At 39.2% G+C, this 17,685-nt stretch overlaps 2 protein-coding genes across 6 annotated transcripts in view; both read left to right on the forward strand.

Moving 5' to 3' along the window:
• The window catches only part of arhgef12b (Rho guanine nucleotide exchange factor (GEF) 12b), a 124,815-nt gene that overhangs the window by 71,550 nt on the left and 35,580 nt on the right, over nucleotides 1-17,685 (forward strand). For all 4 annotated transcript variants that reach the window (XM_072913771.1, XM_072913772.1, XM_061962739.2 and 1 more), the window contains 5 exons: nucleotides 5,651-5,742; nucleotides 10,540-10,638; nucleotides 10,717-10,766; nucleotides 17,416-17,473; nucleotides 17,619-17,685. The exon at nucleotides 17,619-17,685 is cut by the window's right edge and continues 130 nt beyond it. In XM_072913771.1, coding sequence (XP_072769872.1) covers nucleotides 10,728-10,766; nucleotides 17,416-17,473; nucleotides 17,619-17,685 — 164 coding nt within the window. In that variant the 5' untranslated portion in view covers nucleotides 5,651-5,742; nucleotides 10,540-10,638; nucleotides 10,717-10,727. The remainder of the gene's footprint in view (nucleotides 1-5,650; nucleotides 5,743-10,539; nucleotides 10,639-10,716; nucleotides 10,767-17,415; nucleotides 17,474-17,618) is intronic.
• Nucleotides 1-17,685, forward strand: part of rcc1l (RCC1 like) — a 192,218-nt gene that overhangs the window by 50,545 nt on the left and 123,988 nt on the right. The window lies entirely within an intron of this gene.

Genomic DNA, 17,685 nt, shown 5'->3' on the forward strand with positions numbered 1-17,685 from the left:
ACGGGGAAGACCCAGGACACGTTGGGAAGACTATGTCTCCCGGCTGGCCTGGGAACGCCTCGGGATCCACCGGGAGGAGCTGGACGAAGTGGCTGGGGAGAGGGAAGTCTGGGCTTCCCTGCTTAGGCTGCTGCCCCCGCGACCCGACCTCGGATAAGCGGAAGAGGATGGATGGATGGATGGATTTGAAGTGGCAACAAATGAAAATCCAAAATTCCGTGTGTCACAAAATTAGAATATTACTTAAGGCTAATACAAAAAAGGGATTTTTAGAAATGTTGGCCAACTGAAAAGTATGAAAATGAAAAATATGAGCATGTACAATACTCAATACTTGGTTGGAGCTCCTTTTGCCTCAATTACTGCGTTAATACGGCGTGGCATGGAGTCGATGAGTTTCTGGCACTGCTCAGGTGTAATGAGAGCCCAGGTTGCTCTGATAGTGGCATTCAACTCTTCTGCGTTTTTGGGTCTGGCATTCTGCATCTTCCTTTTCACAATACCCCACAGATTTTCTATGGGGCTAAGGTCAGGGGAGTTGGCGGGCCAATTTAGAACAGAAATATCATGGTCCGTAAACCAGGCACGGGTAGATTTTGCGCTGTGTGCAGGCGCCAAGTCCTGTTGGAACTTGAAATCTCCATCTCCATAGAGCAGGTCAGCAGCAGGAAGCATGAAGTGCTCTAAAACTTGCTGGTAGACGGCTGCGTTGACCCTGGATCTCAGGAAACAGAGTGGACCGACACCAGCAGATGACATGGCACCCCAAACCATCACCCAACCATGCAAATTTTGCATTTCCTTTGGAAATCGAGGTCCCAGAGTCTAGAGGAAGACAGGAGAGGCACAGGATCCACGTTGCCTGAAGTCTAGTGTAAAGTTTCCACCATCAGTGATGGTTTGGGGTGCCATGTCATCTGCTGGTGTCGGTCCACTCTGTTTCCTGAGATCCAGGGTCAACGCAGCCGTCTACCAGCAAGTTTTAGAGCACTTCATGCTTCCTGCTGCTGACCTGCTCTATGGAGATGGAGATTTCAAGTTCCAACAGGACTTGGCGCCTGCACACAGCGCAAAATCTACCCGTGCCTGGTTTACGGACCATGGTATTTCTGTTCTAAATTGGCCCGCCAACTCCCCTGACCTTAGCCCCATAGAAAATCTGTGGGGTATTGTGAAAAGGAAGATGCAGAATGCCAGACCCAAAAACGCAGAAGAGTTGAAGGCCACTATCAGAGCAACCTGGGCTCTCATAACACCTGAGCAGTGCCAGAAACTCATCGACTCCATGCCACGCCGCATTAACGCAGTAATTGAGGCAAAAGGAGCTCCAACCAAGTATTGAGTATTGTACATGCTCATATTTTTCATTTTCATACTTTTCAGTTGGCCAACATTTCTAAAAATCCCTTTTTTGTATTAGCCTTAAGTAATATTCTAATTTTGTGACACACGGAATTTTGGATTTTCATTTGTTGCCACTTCAAATCATCAAAATTAAATGAAATAAACATTTGAATGCATCAGTCTGTGTGCAATGAATAAATATAATGTACAAGTTACACCTTTTGAATGCAATTACTGAAATAAATCAAGTTTTTCAAAATATTCTAATTTACTGGCTTTTACCTGTATATAACTTAATAGTGCAAAATCAACTTGCAAAAAACATCAATGGTCTATTAAATACAATTTAAATAAAAAATGGAATGCCTCTTTTCTATTTGCAGCCTTCTGAGGTAAATATCAACATTAACTTTTTCCACAGGATAATAAATTTGAAAATAAAATAACAATATATAAATCAGCCATTCAGGCCTTTTTACTGCTCAGTTTGTGACACGCTGAACTAATCTGATGTGCCCAAGCCAGATACCTGCCATCTTTTCTGGGATGCTAATTCAAAAATGTCGGGGCTCAGGTGGGCGGGGTTTGGTGGTAGCGGAAGGGTGTATATTGTAGCGTCCCGGAAGAGTTAGTGCTGCAAGGGGTTCTGTTGTGTTTATGTTGTGTTACGGTGCGGATGTTCTCCCGAAATGTGTTTGTCATTCTTGTTTGGTGTGGGTTCACAGTGTGGCGCATATTTGTAACAGTGTTAAAGTTGTTTATGAGGCCACACTCAGTGTGACCTGTATGGCTGTTGATCAAGTATGCCTTGCATTCACTTCTGTGTGTGTAGAAGCCGCATATATCATGTGACAGGGGTCGGCACGCTGTTTGTATGGAGGAAAAGCAGACGTGACGACAGGTTGTAGAGGACGCTAAAGGCAGTGCCTTTAAGGCACGCCCCCAATATTGTTGTCCGGGTGGAAATCGGGAGAAATTCGGGAGAATGGTTGCCCCGGGAGACTTTCGAGAGGGGCACTGAAAATCTGTAGGGTTGGCAAGTATGAGTATTAGCGGTGAATGCGGTGTTAAAGCGGCACCGCCGCTGTATAATACCGGCGGGCCAGCTCTAATGTTAATTTGATATTGCCTCAAGGGCCAAATGAAATTACACGGAGGGCCAAGTTTGGCCCGCGGGCCAGAGTTTGACACCCATGCTTTAGGACCTTAAGAGCTTGCATTGGACATCCATTTGGCTGCTGGGGCTTTTAGTTCGATGCCATTGTGGTCGTCTGGCATTCAAAGGACCCAGATTTGAACGGAAACAGGAACTGGACCAGGGGCCTTCTGTATTAAGGGGCGTACGCACAAAAACCTGGCGTAAGCCCATTTCACGGCAAAGTTGAGATGTAACAAGAGAGAACTGAACTGTGCCAACGTTTGATTTAAACAATGTAAAAGATTGAGGCAAGGACAAACAATCTAAGTTTCTGCCAATGGATTATCAATCAATCAATCAAAGTTTATGTATATAGCCCTTAATCACAAATGCCTCAAAGGGTTGCACAAACCACCACGATATCCTCGGCTCAGATCCAAAGGCAAGAAAAAACTCAACCCAATAGGTTGATTACCGCAGTGTTTTTCAACCACTGTGCCGTGAGATATTGTCTGGTGTGCCGTGGGAGATGATGTCATTTCACCTAACTGTGTAAAAATATTTTTTGCAAACCAGTAATTATAATCCGCAAATAATGTGCCGTTGTTGAGTGCCTGTGCTGTGTAGAGCGCGGGCATAGTAACCGTGTAATACCCTTCCATATCAGTAGGTGGCAGCAGGTAGCTAATTGCTTTGTGGATGTCGGGAACATGGTTTGTTGTGATCACAATATGCAGACAACAGCGGGAGGCAGTGTGCAGGTAAAAAGGTATCTAATGCTTAAACCAAAAATAAACAAAAGGTGAGTGCCCCTAAGAAAAGGCATTGAAGCTAAGGGATGGCTATGCAAAACAAAACTAAAACTGAACTGGCTGCAAAGTAAACAAAAACAGAATGCTGGACGACAGCAAAGACTTACAGCGTGTGGAGCAGCAGACGGGGTCCACAAAGTGCATCCGTACATGACATGACAATCAACAACAAAATTGGAAACACTACACACGGGAAAACACCAAAAAACTCAAAATAAGTCACGGCGTGATGTGACAGGTTGTGACAGTACACCTACTTTGAGACGAGCTATAGTGCAGCATGGTTGCTTATGGTTTGAATTTATATCGAACAATTGCGAGAATTACTTTTTACTGTCAATATCGGCTGCTAAGATTAATTTTTTTGTGTTTTCTGCTGGTGGTGTGCCTCGGGATTTTTCCAATGAAAAAAATGTGCCTTGGCTCAAAAAAGGTTGAAAAACACTGGATTACTGTATTTTCCGGGCCATAAGGCGCACCGTATTAAAAGGCGCACTGCCGATGAATGGTCTATTTTTGATCTTTTTTCCATATATAAGGCGCACCGGATTATAGGGCGCACTAAAGGAGTCATATTAGTATTTTTTTTTCTAAACGTAAAACACTTCCTTGTGGTCTACATAACATGTAATGGTGGTTCTTTGGTCAAAATGTTGCATAGATTATGTTTTACAGATCATCTTCAAGCCGCTTTCTGACAGTCGCTTCCAGATGCACCGTTTTGGAGGCGGTCTTATTTACGTGGCTCACCTTCGGCAGCTTCTTCTCCCCGTCATCTTTGTTGTAGCGGTGTAGCGTGCAAGGACGGGAGTGGAAGAAGTGTCAAAAGATGGAGCTAACTGTCTTAATGACATTCAGACTTTACTTCAATCAATAACGGAGCAGCATCTCCTCATTCGGAAACAATAACACCGGAAATGTGTACCGTGAAAAAACGTCCGACTGGAACTCTAATAACTAAAGTTCCTTGGGTGAATAATGTAAACTCACTACACCGGTTTGTTTTAGTGCTGTCATAGCGAGTTTACTGACAGATATAAATAAGAACTTTACACTACTTTATATTAGAAAATGGCAACAGCGGAGGATGAATGCCACATACCAAGAAGATAGAGAAAAAGAAGAAGCTTATCGACTAATACAAAGGCGGACCCGCGCAATTGCTTATCAACTAATACAAAGGCGGACCCGCACAATTTTTCAGGATTTATGCAGATCCCAAATACAGATCAGCAGGTACCAGAAGGTAAGAAAGGTTGCTATTGCAAAATATTGCGAAACAAAACGCCAGATAATATGTCTTACCTTATACACACACACACCATAATAATACTCGTATTTTGAAGCACATCAAACGGTGCAGGCTACACTTATCTGTTATGTGTGACTGCCATCTACTGGTCACACTTATCATTACACCATGTACCAAATAAAATTGCTTCAAGGTGGGTAAGCTCAACCAAACTTATTTAAACTTTAATAGTATCCAATATTGCGACAAATATGACAGTATATTATCATACTTTCCAAACATGTTTTTGTCTAAATAAAAATAAATAAAAATACTTAACTTTACAGCAAACTACCCATCAAATTAATAAAAGTTACTATACATTTTACGTTGTTCTTTAAAACATATTACCGTAAATTGAACAAAACTAATACTTGTTTTTTGCATTAAAATTCTGTTGACTGAGCTAACAGTTTTTGACTGTAAAATCTACGATTGTTGTTTTTAACGGTCTATTGCTGTAACTGGAAAGACGATACATTAGTTTTTACTGTAGAATAACTGGTAGCTAAGTTGCCAGAATAAAAACGAACTTGTACTGTTTTTCCATTCACAATATAATGTTGTTAAAAAACAATTTAACACAAAAATTCTGGTAATTAAACTGCCAGCTTTTTCCGTAAAACCCTCTCCCCCCAAAAAAACAGTCGTACGTAAAATGTTGTAAAAAATTAAAAAAACACTATTTTACAGTAACATTTTGTAATTGTAAAGTTTTTACTGTAAAATCGACAGTCTACTTAAAACTATTTGTATAATTAATAATGAAATCCAGAGGCAAATTCATACATTATTCGCTGTTACAAGCGGCCCTTAATGGCAGCCATAACTGCCATGTGGCCCTCAATGAAAACAAGTTTGACATCCCTGCTGTAAAACATCTGATACTGTTTCTGCGTGTGAACATTTTATGGATTTGAGCACACACCATTTTTAGTAGGAAATCCACGCAACTCTTTAACACATGAGACCCCAGGTGGGTTACGTCTACACATAATTGTTTGTACTTTTGGTGGCACTCTTTAATAGGATGTGACGATGTGTTGATTGGTTGTGTCTCCTCAGGACCCCAAGCATTCTCAACAAGGAGCCGACAGAGAGGAAGCCAAAGAATGACAAATCCTCTGTCTCGCTCAAACACGAGTTTGACCCCACCGGTAAGAAACCCCCTTTTGCTTAAACTCTGCGTGATGCCGTTCATTTAAGGAAAGTGCTTTGGCTTTTTAAAGTTGGATGGTTCAAACTAAGGCAAGCCAAGTTGTACTTTTTTGGGCTTGGCTCACCAGAACAAGCAGATCTAAGAGTAGGAATGAAGCGTTCAAAGGCAACACTTAATAAAAAATAAAAAAAAAAGTTGTTAAGGTGGTTCAAGTGGCTGGCAGAGCTTTAACGCCGATCCGAAACCCGCCCTTTCCTTCACCCTGGAGTCTTGCTGGCTCCTTTGTGGGGGCCAGAGGACAAACCATTATCCACTCAGCTCTCTCACATAATAATTGGTTTGAAGTGGGGGGCGTGGGGGAACATTGGAAGGCCAAGTGTGAATCACAGGGCTTTGGCGAAGTCAGAAAGGAAAAAAAATCTGAGTCGAGTTATCCTGTGCGTCATGTTGTGAATGCAAATACTGCTGATAGTGAAGTCCGAGGATAAAATCAGTACATTCATACGTCCTTGTTGTTTCTTCTTTGGAATAATGCTACACATGTTTACAGTCCCATCTCCAAGAAGCAAGCGACAACAGAATATCAAAGGGCTTATTACAAAACCTTGTGGAACACCAATAGTTTTGGTACATGATGTTCTCAACTTGATTTGAACAGTTCTCCTCAGACAGGGTCATTCTTAAGTCACCCTCCCAAAGTGACTTAATTGAATTCAGAAAATTTGTAAATACGTGTAATTGGTTCTTTTAGCACAGTGGTTTTTGATAGCAAGGCCATTGGATAGAACGCAGATTATACAATTATTAGCGGTATTTCCTTATTGTGTCTTATGAAAAGCACCTGCTTTGGTTTCCAGTCCCTTCAACGAAAGCATGTACGGTAAATACCAGCGGCCTTAATACGGAACCAAATAGTTTTAAGAGCAATATAGGAAGATCTGAACTGAATTTCAACACAAACTTTTGATCCCAAAGACTGTACTAAGATGCACAGTGGAACATGATAGTAAACTAATTGGATACAAAACAGATGTTCTGTGTTAAATGGGCTTACAACAGAACCTTGCAGAACACCAATAGTTTTACAGGGAGTCCTGGACTGGATTTGAACATAAACATTTGTTTGAGCCAAGCAACATGTAGTTAAATTGCATTGTACTAAGACTACTAATATGTACAGTGCAACTTGAGAGCAAACGGATTGGATCCAAAACAGATGTTTTGTATTAAGCGGGCTTAATACAGAACTTTGTGCAGGACAAAGGGCCTGATCTACTAATACCCGAATACCACGCGCTAAACAGCAAGTGCTAGTAATAAAATAGTGTACTATTACACATGCTATTCATAACTGGTGCAGACCTCCTTATTTAAATGAAGTTTTTGCTTTCACCACGGAGACACTGCGCATTCATGTTAACATCATGTGTCGTTTTGCTATGTTTTCAAACATGCAAGAGACATGTACCACATTTTATGGGCAATTTAGAAGCAGTCGTGCAGTGCATCTACATCAGAGCTGGGCAAATTTTTTGACTCGGGGGCCACATTGACCACGAAGACACTGCGCATTCATGTTATCATCATGTGTCGTTTTGCTATGTTTTCAAACATGCAAGAGACATGTACCACATTTTATGGGCAATTTAGAAGCAGTCGTGCAGTGCATCTACATCAGAGCTGGGCAAATATTTTGACTCGGGGGCCACATTGAGAGAAAAAATGTGTTTGGGGGGCCAATGTGTATGTGTGTATAAATGATATATACCGTATTTTTCGGTCTATAAGTCGCAGTTTTGTTCATAGTTTGGCAGGGCTCCAGTGCGACTTATATATGTTTTTTTCCTTTTTTATTATGCATTTTTGGCAGGTGCGACTTATACTCCGGTGCGACTTATACTCCGAAAAATACGGTACACATTTAGATGTAAACATCTGCTGTACAGTATGTGTGTTTGGGTCCTTTTCAGGAACACTAATACCAAAAGTCAACAAGGTTCGATAGAATTCTAAAAACAGACCACCTCAAAAAAACGTAATGCAATTTTACAGTTTTTTACTGAATGGGACACCCAAAATGTACATGAAAATAAAGAAAGTGGGATTTACAATATTAGCTATGAACAATAAAACACTGAATATTAACAACATATGAACATCACTCCTCTTTTACTTCTCAGACCAGCTCCTCGATAGTCGTGTATCTTTTACAATCAAGCAAATCACAACACAAATTTAACAAACAGCAAAATATGAATGCAAAGGGTAATAAACACCTACAATATGATAAACTTCACTTTTATGCAGAAATTTGTTGTAAAAATACCCACTCTAGTTTGTTCCTCGTCTGAGCTGCTGTGACGTAAGATTACCGTAATAACTCGTATAACACTCAAAAGCGCAGATTTCGACCATTCAAATACTTGCTATAGACTTACGGTCATTTAAAATATACGCACATCATAATGGCGGCGACAGTTTTGATGTTAAAGATCTAAAAAAAATCATGTAGACCATCGGGCGGGCCGGATTGAAAATCATAACGGGCCGCATGTGGCCCAGGTCTGATCTACATTGAAACCCCCTTTTTTTTTTTTTGCGCTGAAAGTGATTCAATAAGTTTGTTTTTTCATATAGGAGACACAGCAGGTTGATAATATAAAATTTGTGTGAAAAAACGAGCCCCATTAAAAACACCATCGGACAATTTATTTTAATCAGCCCCTTAAGTCATCCATCAGCTATAAAATGTTAAAAGGATGCCCTTGCCTGTGTGCGATGTGTTGAATCAGCAGCACACATCTATAATCTGTAGCACTTTTTCTGATCAGAAACAGTGACGGTGCATTCCATGCGCGAGGCTGTGCATTACATCCCCGCAAAATACATAATGAAAGACGATTGTTCATACAGGAGATATATTATGGTAATGTATTTTTTAAATGAAAAAACCAACGGCAATAAAATTAAAACGCCAACAGACACTAAAATGCATCAAGGTAATTTGTTTAAATAAGCCCCTAAAGCAGGCCTAGGCAATTATTTTGATTCGGGGGGCCAAATTTTGAGAAAAAAATGTGTCTGGGGTCTGGTACATCTGATTTTTAGGATCACTAATACAAAACCTCGCAATAATGTCTGATTGAAAGCTAAAAACGTTATGACAGACCGCCTTAAAAAACGGAATGGAATTTTAAGTTTTTTTACTGAACGAGACACCCAGAATGAAAATAAAGAATGTGGAATTTATTATATTAACTATGAACGATAAAACACTGAATATTGAGAACGTATAAACGTCACACCCCCTCTCGGTCGACATATTGTACAATCGAGCGAAAGGCAACAAACATAGCGAAATATGAACGCAAAGGGTAAAAAAAAAACCCACCTACAATCTGATATATCTGATACATCACTAAGCTTTAGAACTTTGTTGTAAAAATCTCCTTCGAGTCTGTCCCTGACACCCACATTTCAGGCTCTGGAAACGCTCTGTGGAAACGCTCCCCACCCACACTGCTTGGTGCCTCGTCTGAGCTGCTGTGACTTAACCATAGTAACTAGTATATCATGCAAAAGCGCAGATTCCGACCATTTAAATACTTACGGTAATTTGAAAACATCACTGCACATTATAATAGCGGCTACTGTTTCCATCTTAAAGATCTAAAAAAATCATTTGGGAATGTCCGGCGGGCCAGATTAAAAAGATTAATGGGCCGCATGTGGCCCCAGGGCCTTAATTTGCCCAGGTCTGCCCTAAAGTCACCCAGCATGCAGCTATAAAATTATAAAATGATGTTGCTGAATAGACAATACGTCAAATATTCTTATTTCTGACAGTCCAAACATGTTGACACACACTTAAGGATTCTCTGTCAATCGTCTGTCTTTGCAGCCATCTGTCTGACTGTCAGCACGTACTTTTCCGACGTGCTAAATGAAACGCAAAATAGTGCTCAGTGTTGATAAATCACATTGCGCGTGCTATATAACATATTTGCATCTTCTCCGACAAGTACTGTGGCCATTTTGATAATCAGCATATATTCTGAAGAGAGAGACGCTAAATAGATTGCGCTCCTTATTCTTCTCACTTAACAGACGCAATCCACTTTGCACACGTTTAGTAGATCATCTTTGCGGGTGCTATCAAGTTTGCACGTGTTTAAACAAACCTTCAATAAGTCAGGCCCTAATAGTTTTCAGTGCGATACAGGAGGTTCTGAACCGGATCGCAATAAAGTTTCAAGCATATGTAATATATAATATATAGATAATCTGGAGTGAAACTGACAGTGTACATTACTCACTGTCATACAAGTGTAAAAGTAAATAAAGCAGCAACAACAATAGGCCAAAGAAGAAGCAAATCTAATGATTAGTGTCCCTTGAGGTCACATTACATCATGCACGAAGGCGGTTCTTTTATAATGGTTGCGAGGAAAAAGCCCCCCCCCCCAAAAAAAACATTAAAATCTCTGAATTGTTTGACTTCAGGGACAACCAACCGTACATTTTGGGTGTAACTTTCCAGTCAACTTGCTGTAATTTTGCTGTCTTTCAAAAATGATTCCTGCTAGTTTCGAACCCTTGATCTTCCACTTCCTGTGCGGAGATACCCCCCCACCCCCATGCCTGCATCCGACAGCTGCATGAGGAATATGTGCACATTGATCAAAACTAAACACTTAACTAATGAATAATACTGCATGCCACATTATCATTATTATGATTTGTATGATCGTTAACAGTGGTAGCATGCAGCTTTCTAAGTATGTGTCGATGACAGGTCTCGTCCAGCGATGTGTGATAATCCAGAGAGATGAAAATGGATTTGGCCTGACAGTAAGTGGAGACAATCCTGTGTTTGTGCAGCTGGTCAAAGAAGGTGAGGATCTCTCACACATACCAACACACACACACACACACACACACACACTTACACACTTGTTTTGATGCTTCATAGATGGAGCTGCAATGCGAGCGGGCGTCCAGACAGGAGATAGAATCATTAAGGTGATGTTTATGTTTTTCTTGGCTTACATTGGTGGTTGGTATCCATGACAAGAAAGAGAAGGCGTGTCTACGGAGGTTAATTTGTGTCTACGAAATGTTTTTGTGGACACTGAATTTATGTACTTTAATTTTTAGCGTTTTAATTTGGTGAACTACATTTTTTTGTCATCAAATTATGCTGAATAAACATTTCTGAGCAAAATGTAAATTTAAAAAAATGTATTTTGTTAAAATGCAGTGTTTTAAAATTCAGTGTGTAAAAACTCAGTGTAAAAAATTTGACAGTAAAAAGAAATTGTTTAAAAATTAAGTGCAGACAAATTTAGTGTAATAAACATTTAGTGTAGAAAAAATCGGTGTAAAAAATTCAGTGTAATAAACATTTAGTGTAGAAAAAATCGGTGTAAAAAATTCAGTGTAATAAACATTTAGTGTAGAAAAAACCAGTGTAAAAAATGTAGTGTAATAAACATTTAGTGTAGAAAAAATCGGTGTAAAAAATTTAGTGTAATAAACATTTAGTGTAGAAAAAATCAGTGTAAAAAATTCAGTGTAATAAACATTTAGTGTGTAAAAACTCAGTGTAAAAAATTTGACAGTAAAAAAAAATTTTTTTAAAATTAAGTGCAGACAAATTTAGTGTAATAAACATTTAGTGTAGAAAAAATCGGTGTAAAAAATTCAGTGTAATAAACATTTAGTGTAGAAAAAATCAGTGTAAAAAATTCAGTGTAATAAACATTTAGTGTAGAAAAAACCAGTGTAAAAAATGTAGTGTAATAAACATTTAGTGTAGAAAAAATCGGTGTAAAAAATTTAGTCTAATAAACATTTAGTGTAGAAAAAATCAGTGTAAAAAATTCAGTGTAATAAACATTTAGTGTAGAAAAAATCGGTGTAAAAAATTTTGTCTAATAAACATTTAGTGTAGAAAAAATCAGTGTAAAAAATTCAGTGTAATAAACATTTAGTGTAGAAAAAATCTGTGTAAAAAATTCAGTGTAATAAACATTTAGTGTAGAAAAAATCAGTGTAAAAAATGTAGTGTAATAAACATCTAGTGTAGAAAAAAACAGTGTAAAAAATTCAGTGTAATAAACATTTAGTGTAGAAAAAATCAGTGTAAAAAATGTAGTGTAATAAACATTTAGTGTAGAAAAAAAATCTGTGTAAAAAATTCAGTGTAATAATAATAATAAGGGATTAGATTTACATAGCGCTTTTCTAGACACTCAAAGCGCTTCACAGAGAAGTGACAACCCATCATTCATTCAAACCTGGTGGTGGTAAGCTACTTTCATAGCCACAGCTGCCCTGGGGTGGACTGACGGAAGCGTGGCTCCCAGTTTGCGCCTACGGCCCCTCCGACCACCACCATCATTCATCATTCATTCACCAGTGTGAGCGGCACTGGGGGCAAGGGTGAAGTGTCCTGCCCAAGGACACAACGGCAGCGATTTAGATGTCAAGAGGCAGGGAGCGAACCTGCAGCCCTCAGATTTCTGGCACGGCCGCTCTACCCACTACGCCATGCCGCCCCATAATAAACATTTAGTGTAGAAAAAATCAGTGTAAAAAATTCAGTGTAACAAACATTTAGTGTATGTTGCGGGTTCACTCAAAAACTATATAACCATGCAACCAATGGTGGCTCAGTCGCAGATTTCGAGTTGGGGATGTTTATTGGACCAACTCCAGGTCACCCGTGCACAGTGTGCAAAAATATATACCGTATTTTTCGGACTATAAGTCGCTCCGGAGTATAAGTCGCACCGGCCGAAAATGCATAATAAAGAAGGAAAAAAACATATATAGGTCGCATTTTTTGGGGACATTTATTTGATAAAACCCAACACCAAGAATAGACATTTGAAAGGCAGTTTAAAATAAATAAAGAATAGTAAACAACAGGCTAAATAAGTGTACGTTATATGAGGCATAAATAACCAACTGAGAACGTGCCTGGTATGTTAACGTAACATATTATGGTAAGAGTCATTCAAATAACTATAACATATAGAACATACTATACGTTTACCAAACAATCTGTCACTCCTAATCGCTAAATCCGATAAAATCTTATAAGTCTAGTCTCTTACGTGAATGATCTAAATAATATTATTTGATATTTTACGGTAATGTGTTAATAATTTCACAGATAAGTCACTCCTGAGTATAAGTCGCACCCCCGGCCAAACTATGAAAAAAAACTGCGACTTATAAAAATAAAAATACGGTAAAGTGCAAAAATTGGTGAATACAAAAAAAAAAATATTATTTACAAAATGCAGGAATTAAAAAAATCCCCATTCACTGCTTGTACTATTCTCCAACTCTCCACAGCCAACCTGCTTACCTACTCCCACCCCGACTGAATGAACAGACTCCCTTAAATAGTCCAAGCCCCTCCCTCCGGCATACCACTGACAGGGAAAAAGGGTGAAAATACAAACTTGTACCCTTAATGTACATGTCTAGATAATAATTGACAATATTTCATGCTAAACAGATCCAGTATACGTCTATATATCCATTACATCATCAGATGAAACTTAATATTTAGAAACTCCATGAATAAATAATAAGTCCACCTGATCTGGTCCACTGGTCACATGATCTCAAGACAAGGCACACTTACACGGCGTCATATTTTGCTCACACATTTTTATTCAATTATAATAATTTGAAATAAATCATATCACAAAATGAAAACACAAAAAATTAATTCACATAAATTTAGTGTAAAAAAACCAAAAACTTTTATAATAAAGACACAAATTGAACTCCATAGGTGTGCAAAGTTAAGCTCAGGGGCTATTTGCGTCCCATAGCTTACTTATTGTTTGCTTGCAAAATATTCTAAAACATTGAATTTAATTAAAACATGATTCACTTCGGTTTATAAAGGAGGTTAAAGGTCGCACTGATTAATTTTAGAAGGAGTTGAAACATAAAATGTTATGTCTGAAATAGGGGAAAGTGACCGAGGTCATTGGTAATAGCTTACTGCTTTGCGAGTAATACATTAAGGTTAAATTCAATCCTCTGAGTTGCAAAAAACAAGCCATAAAATGTAATACTTAAAAAAAAAAAGTGTATATGAAGAATTCAGACACAATAACAGATATCTCTCTTTTCCTTGTTTTGAGTACAATTGAATGTTGCCTCAATTTTCACTTTAACCGTGAGTGAAGAATGCAATACTGACCCAATAAGACCTGATCAATCCAAAAGAAAAATACAGGTAAAAGCCAGTAAATTAGAATATTTTGAAAAACTTGATTTATTTCAGTAATTGCATTCAAAAGGTGTAACTTGTACATTTTATTTATTCATTGCACACAGACTGATGCATTCAAATGTTTATTTCATTTAATTTTGATGATTTGAAGTGGCAACAAATGAAAATCCAAAATTCCGTGTGTCACAAAATTAGAATATTACTTAAGGCTAATACAAAAAAGGGATTTTTAGAAATGTTGGCCAACTGAAAAGTATGAAAATGAAAAATATGAGCATGTACAATACTCAATACTTGGTTGGAGCTCCTTTGGCCTCAATTACTGCGTTAATGCGGCGTGGCATGGAGTCGATGAGTTTCTGGCACTGCTCAGGTGTTATGAGAGCCCAGGTTGCTCTGATAGTGGCCTTCAACTCTTCTGCGTTTTTGGGTCTGGCATTCTGCATCTTCCTTTTCACAATACCCCACAGATTTTCTATGGGGCTAAGGTCAGGGGAGTTGGCGGGCCAATTTAGAACAGAAATACCATGGTCCGTAAAACAGGCACGGGTAGATTTTGCGCTGTGTGCAGGCGCCAAGTCCTGTTGGAACTTGAAATCTCCATCTCCATAGAGCAGGTCAGCAGCAGGAAGCATGAAGTGCTCTAAAACTTGCTGGTAGACGGCTGCGTTGACCCTGGATCTCAGGAAACAGAGTGGACCGACACCAGCAGATGACATGGCACCCCAAACCATCACTGATGGTGGAAACTTTACACTAGACTTCAGGCAACGTGGATCCTGTGCCTCTCCTGTCTTCCTCCAGACTCTGGGACCTCGATTTCCTAAGGAAATGCAAAATTTGCATGGTTGGGTGATGGTTTGGGGTGCCATGTCATCTGCTGGTGTCGGTCCACTCTGTTTCCTGAGATCCAGGGTCAACGCAGCCGTCTACCAGCAAATTTTAGAGCACTTCATGCTTCCTGCTGCTGACCTGCTCTATGGAGATGGAGATTTCAAGTTCCAACAGGACTTGGCGCCTGCACACAGCGCAAAATCTACCCGTGCCTGGTTTACGGACCATGGTATTTCTGTTCTAAATTGGCCCGCCAACTCCCCTGACCTTAGCCCCATAGAAAATCTGTGGGGTATTGTGAAAAGGAAGATGCAGAATGCCAGACCCAAAAACGCAGAAGAGTTGAAGGCCACTATCAGAGCAACCTGGGCTCTCATAACACCTGAGCAGTGCCAGAAACTCATCGACTCCATGCCACGCCGCATTAACGCAGTAATTGAGGCAAAAGGAGCTCCAACCAAGTATTGAGTATTGGACATGCTCATATTTTTCATTTTCATACTTTTCAGTTGGCCAACATTTCTAAAAATCCCTTTTTTGTATTAGCCTTAAGTAATATTCTAATTTTGTGACACACGGAATTTTGGATTTTCATTTGTTGCCACTTCAAATCATCAAAATTAAATGAAATAAACATTTGAATGCATCAGTCTGTGTGCAATGAATAAATATAATGTACAAGTTACACCTTTTGAATGCAATTACTGAAATAAATCAAGTTTTTCAAAATATTCTAATTTACTGGCTTTTACCTGTAGATTATACAGTATTATCTGCTCACAGATAGTGGTTGTTTGAGCACACAGCATCTACTCCTTAATGCAGGAGTCACACTCAAGATTCTCACAGGAGTGTGGCAAAATTACAGTGATACCGACAGTAAATCAATGTTTTTTGGGGAACTTTTCATGAAACAGCCATCCAGTTGATGTGAGTTGTAATTTAATAATTTCCAACAACCAAAATAAAACTCTCAATTTTGGAAAAATGCACATTGATTACAAAATATTTATTTTGATAATTTTGTACACATTTTACAGCAAAAAAAACGATAACTCCAAACGTTTTTTTTTTTTTGGGCAAAAACAGAACAAGCCTGTATGGTGCCAGTCTGACCCTAAAAATGTGTGAAAACACATCAGTTTTTACAGAGGAATGCTTATTCCATCACTGTAATGAATTCATTTCATCCAAAAAAACACCTTTTTTGGGGGATCCAGGGTTTACATTGACAGCTGCATCACAAGACAACAACAGCAGAGTAAACACATGATTCAGTTGGTCATTTGATAGAGGAGTGTCTAGACACGTATCCTGTACAATACATCATGTACACAGGCAATAGGTGGGATTTTTCCCACGGCACTCGGTCGACCTTTCTTGATTACGTACCGCTCAGATTTATCAGGACAGCGTCTCTTTTTGTAGGCAAGGGCACCGCGCGTTCACTGATTTCTTCAAAGTTACTCATTCTTGATGCTCTAATTGAGTTACGATCAAGGCAAAACAGACACGAGGTGAGCGGACATGGGTGCTGACGTTGGATGATGTCATCACATTTGGATGCACTGATTGGTCTTGATGGCTTTGTCTGTTTGTGCCAGAAAGACAACATGGCCCTTGTCGCTTTCTGAACTAAAACGCAATATCCAACACTGAAATGCGAAAAGATAAAGATGCGGAAAATATAGTTTTACCTCCTGGTAGAGAATGGCGTAGACCAGGGGTTCTTAACTCTTTTTGACCTAGGGGCCCAATTTAAATATTACCACTGAATTAGTCAACTTAATCTTGATTTTAATCAAATTAAATAATTATATCTAACCTACTAACAGGATAAAACTTGTAAAATTATTTTAAAACGTGTTAATTGCGAAGATTGTCATCAACGCTTAGGTCAGGCTGATTACAAGAATAAATGCTAGTTATATATAATTTAAAAGAATGAAAAAAAAAAGGGGGGCAGCACGGTGTAAGAGGGGTTAGTGCATCTGCCTCACAATACGAAGGTCCTGAGTAGTCTGGGGTTCAATCCCGGGCTCGGGATCTTTCTGTGTGGAGTTTGCATGTTCTCCCCGTGACTGCGTGGGTTCCCTCCGGGTACTCCGGCTTCCTCCCACCTCCAAAAACATGCACCTGGGGATAGGTTGATTGGCAACACTAAATTGGCCCTAGTGTGTGAATGTTGTCTGTCTATCTGTGTTGGCCCTGTGATGAGGTGGCGACTTGTCCAGGGTGTACCCCGCCTTCCGCCCGATTGTAGCTGAGATAGGATCCAGCACCCCCCACAACCCCGAAGCGAATAAGCGGTAGAAAATGGATGGATGGACGGATGGAAAAAAAAGGACTCATAAAAACTGATGAAAAATTAATTGACATACAATTAAGCAGTGCTAAAATAAATACATTCTAACTAAATAATAATAATATATGTTTCCTAAAGTGCAAATAAAATTAAGCGGATAACTAGTGGATGCTAGCACAAGCTAATAGCTCAATTTTGAGCTCTTTATTGACCAAATATTTGCTTCATTCTATATGTTCTGATTTCTGTTTTTTTTTTTTTTCTGACAGGTTAACGGGACCTTAGTCACTCAATCAAACCACATTGAAGTTGTTAAGCTTATAAAGTGTAAGTATTCGCTTGTTACCTAACCGTCATCATCAGGGTTAGGTGTGAAACGTGAATTACATAACGACAGTATTTGACTTATTTAAGGTTATTGAGGTGAGCAGTACAGTACTTTTTGATGTAATTAAACACTCTTCAATGGCAGCCGGCTCCTACGTAGCCCTGACAGTGCTGGGCAGACCTCCAGGTCTTCCTCAGATCCACCTGGAGGA

Source organism: Nerophis lumbriciformis, linkage group LG09 (genome assembly GCF_033978685.3).
Source record: "Nerophis lumbriciformis linkage group LG09, RoL_Nlum_v2.1, whole genome shotgun sequence".
Taxonomy (NCBI): domain Eukaryota; kingdom Metazoa; phylum Chordata; class Actinopteri; order Syngnathiformes; family Syngnathidae; genus Nerophis; species Nerophis lumbriciformis.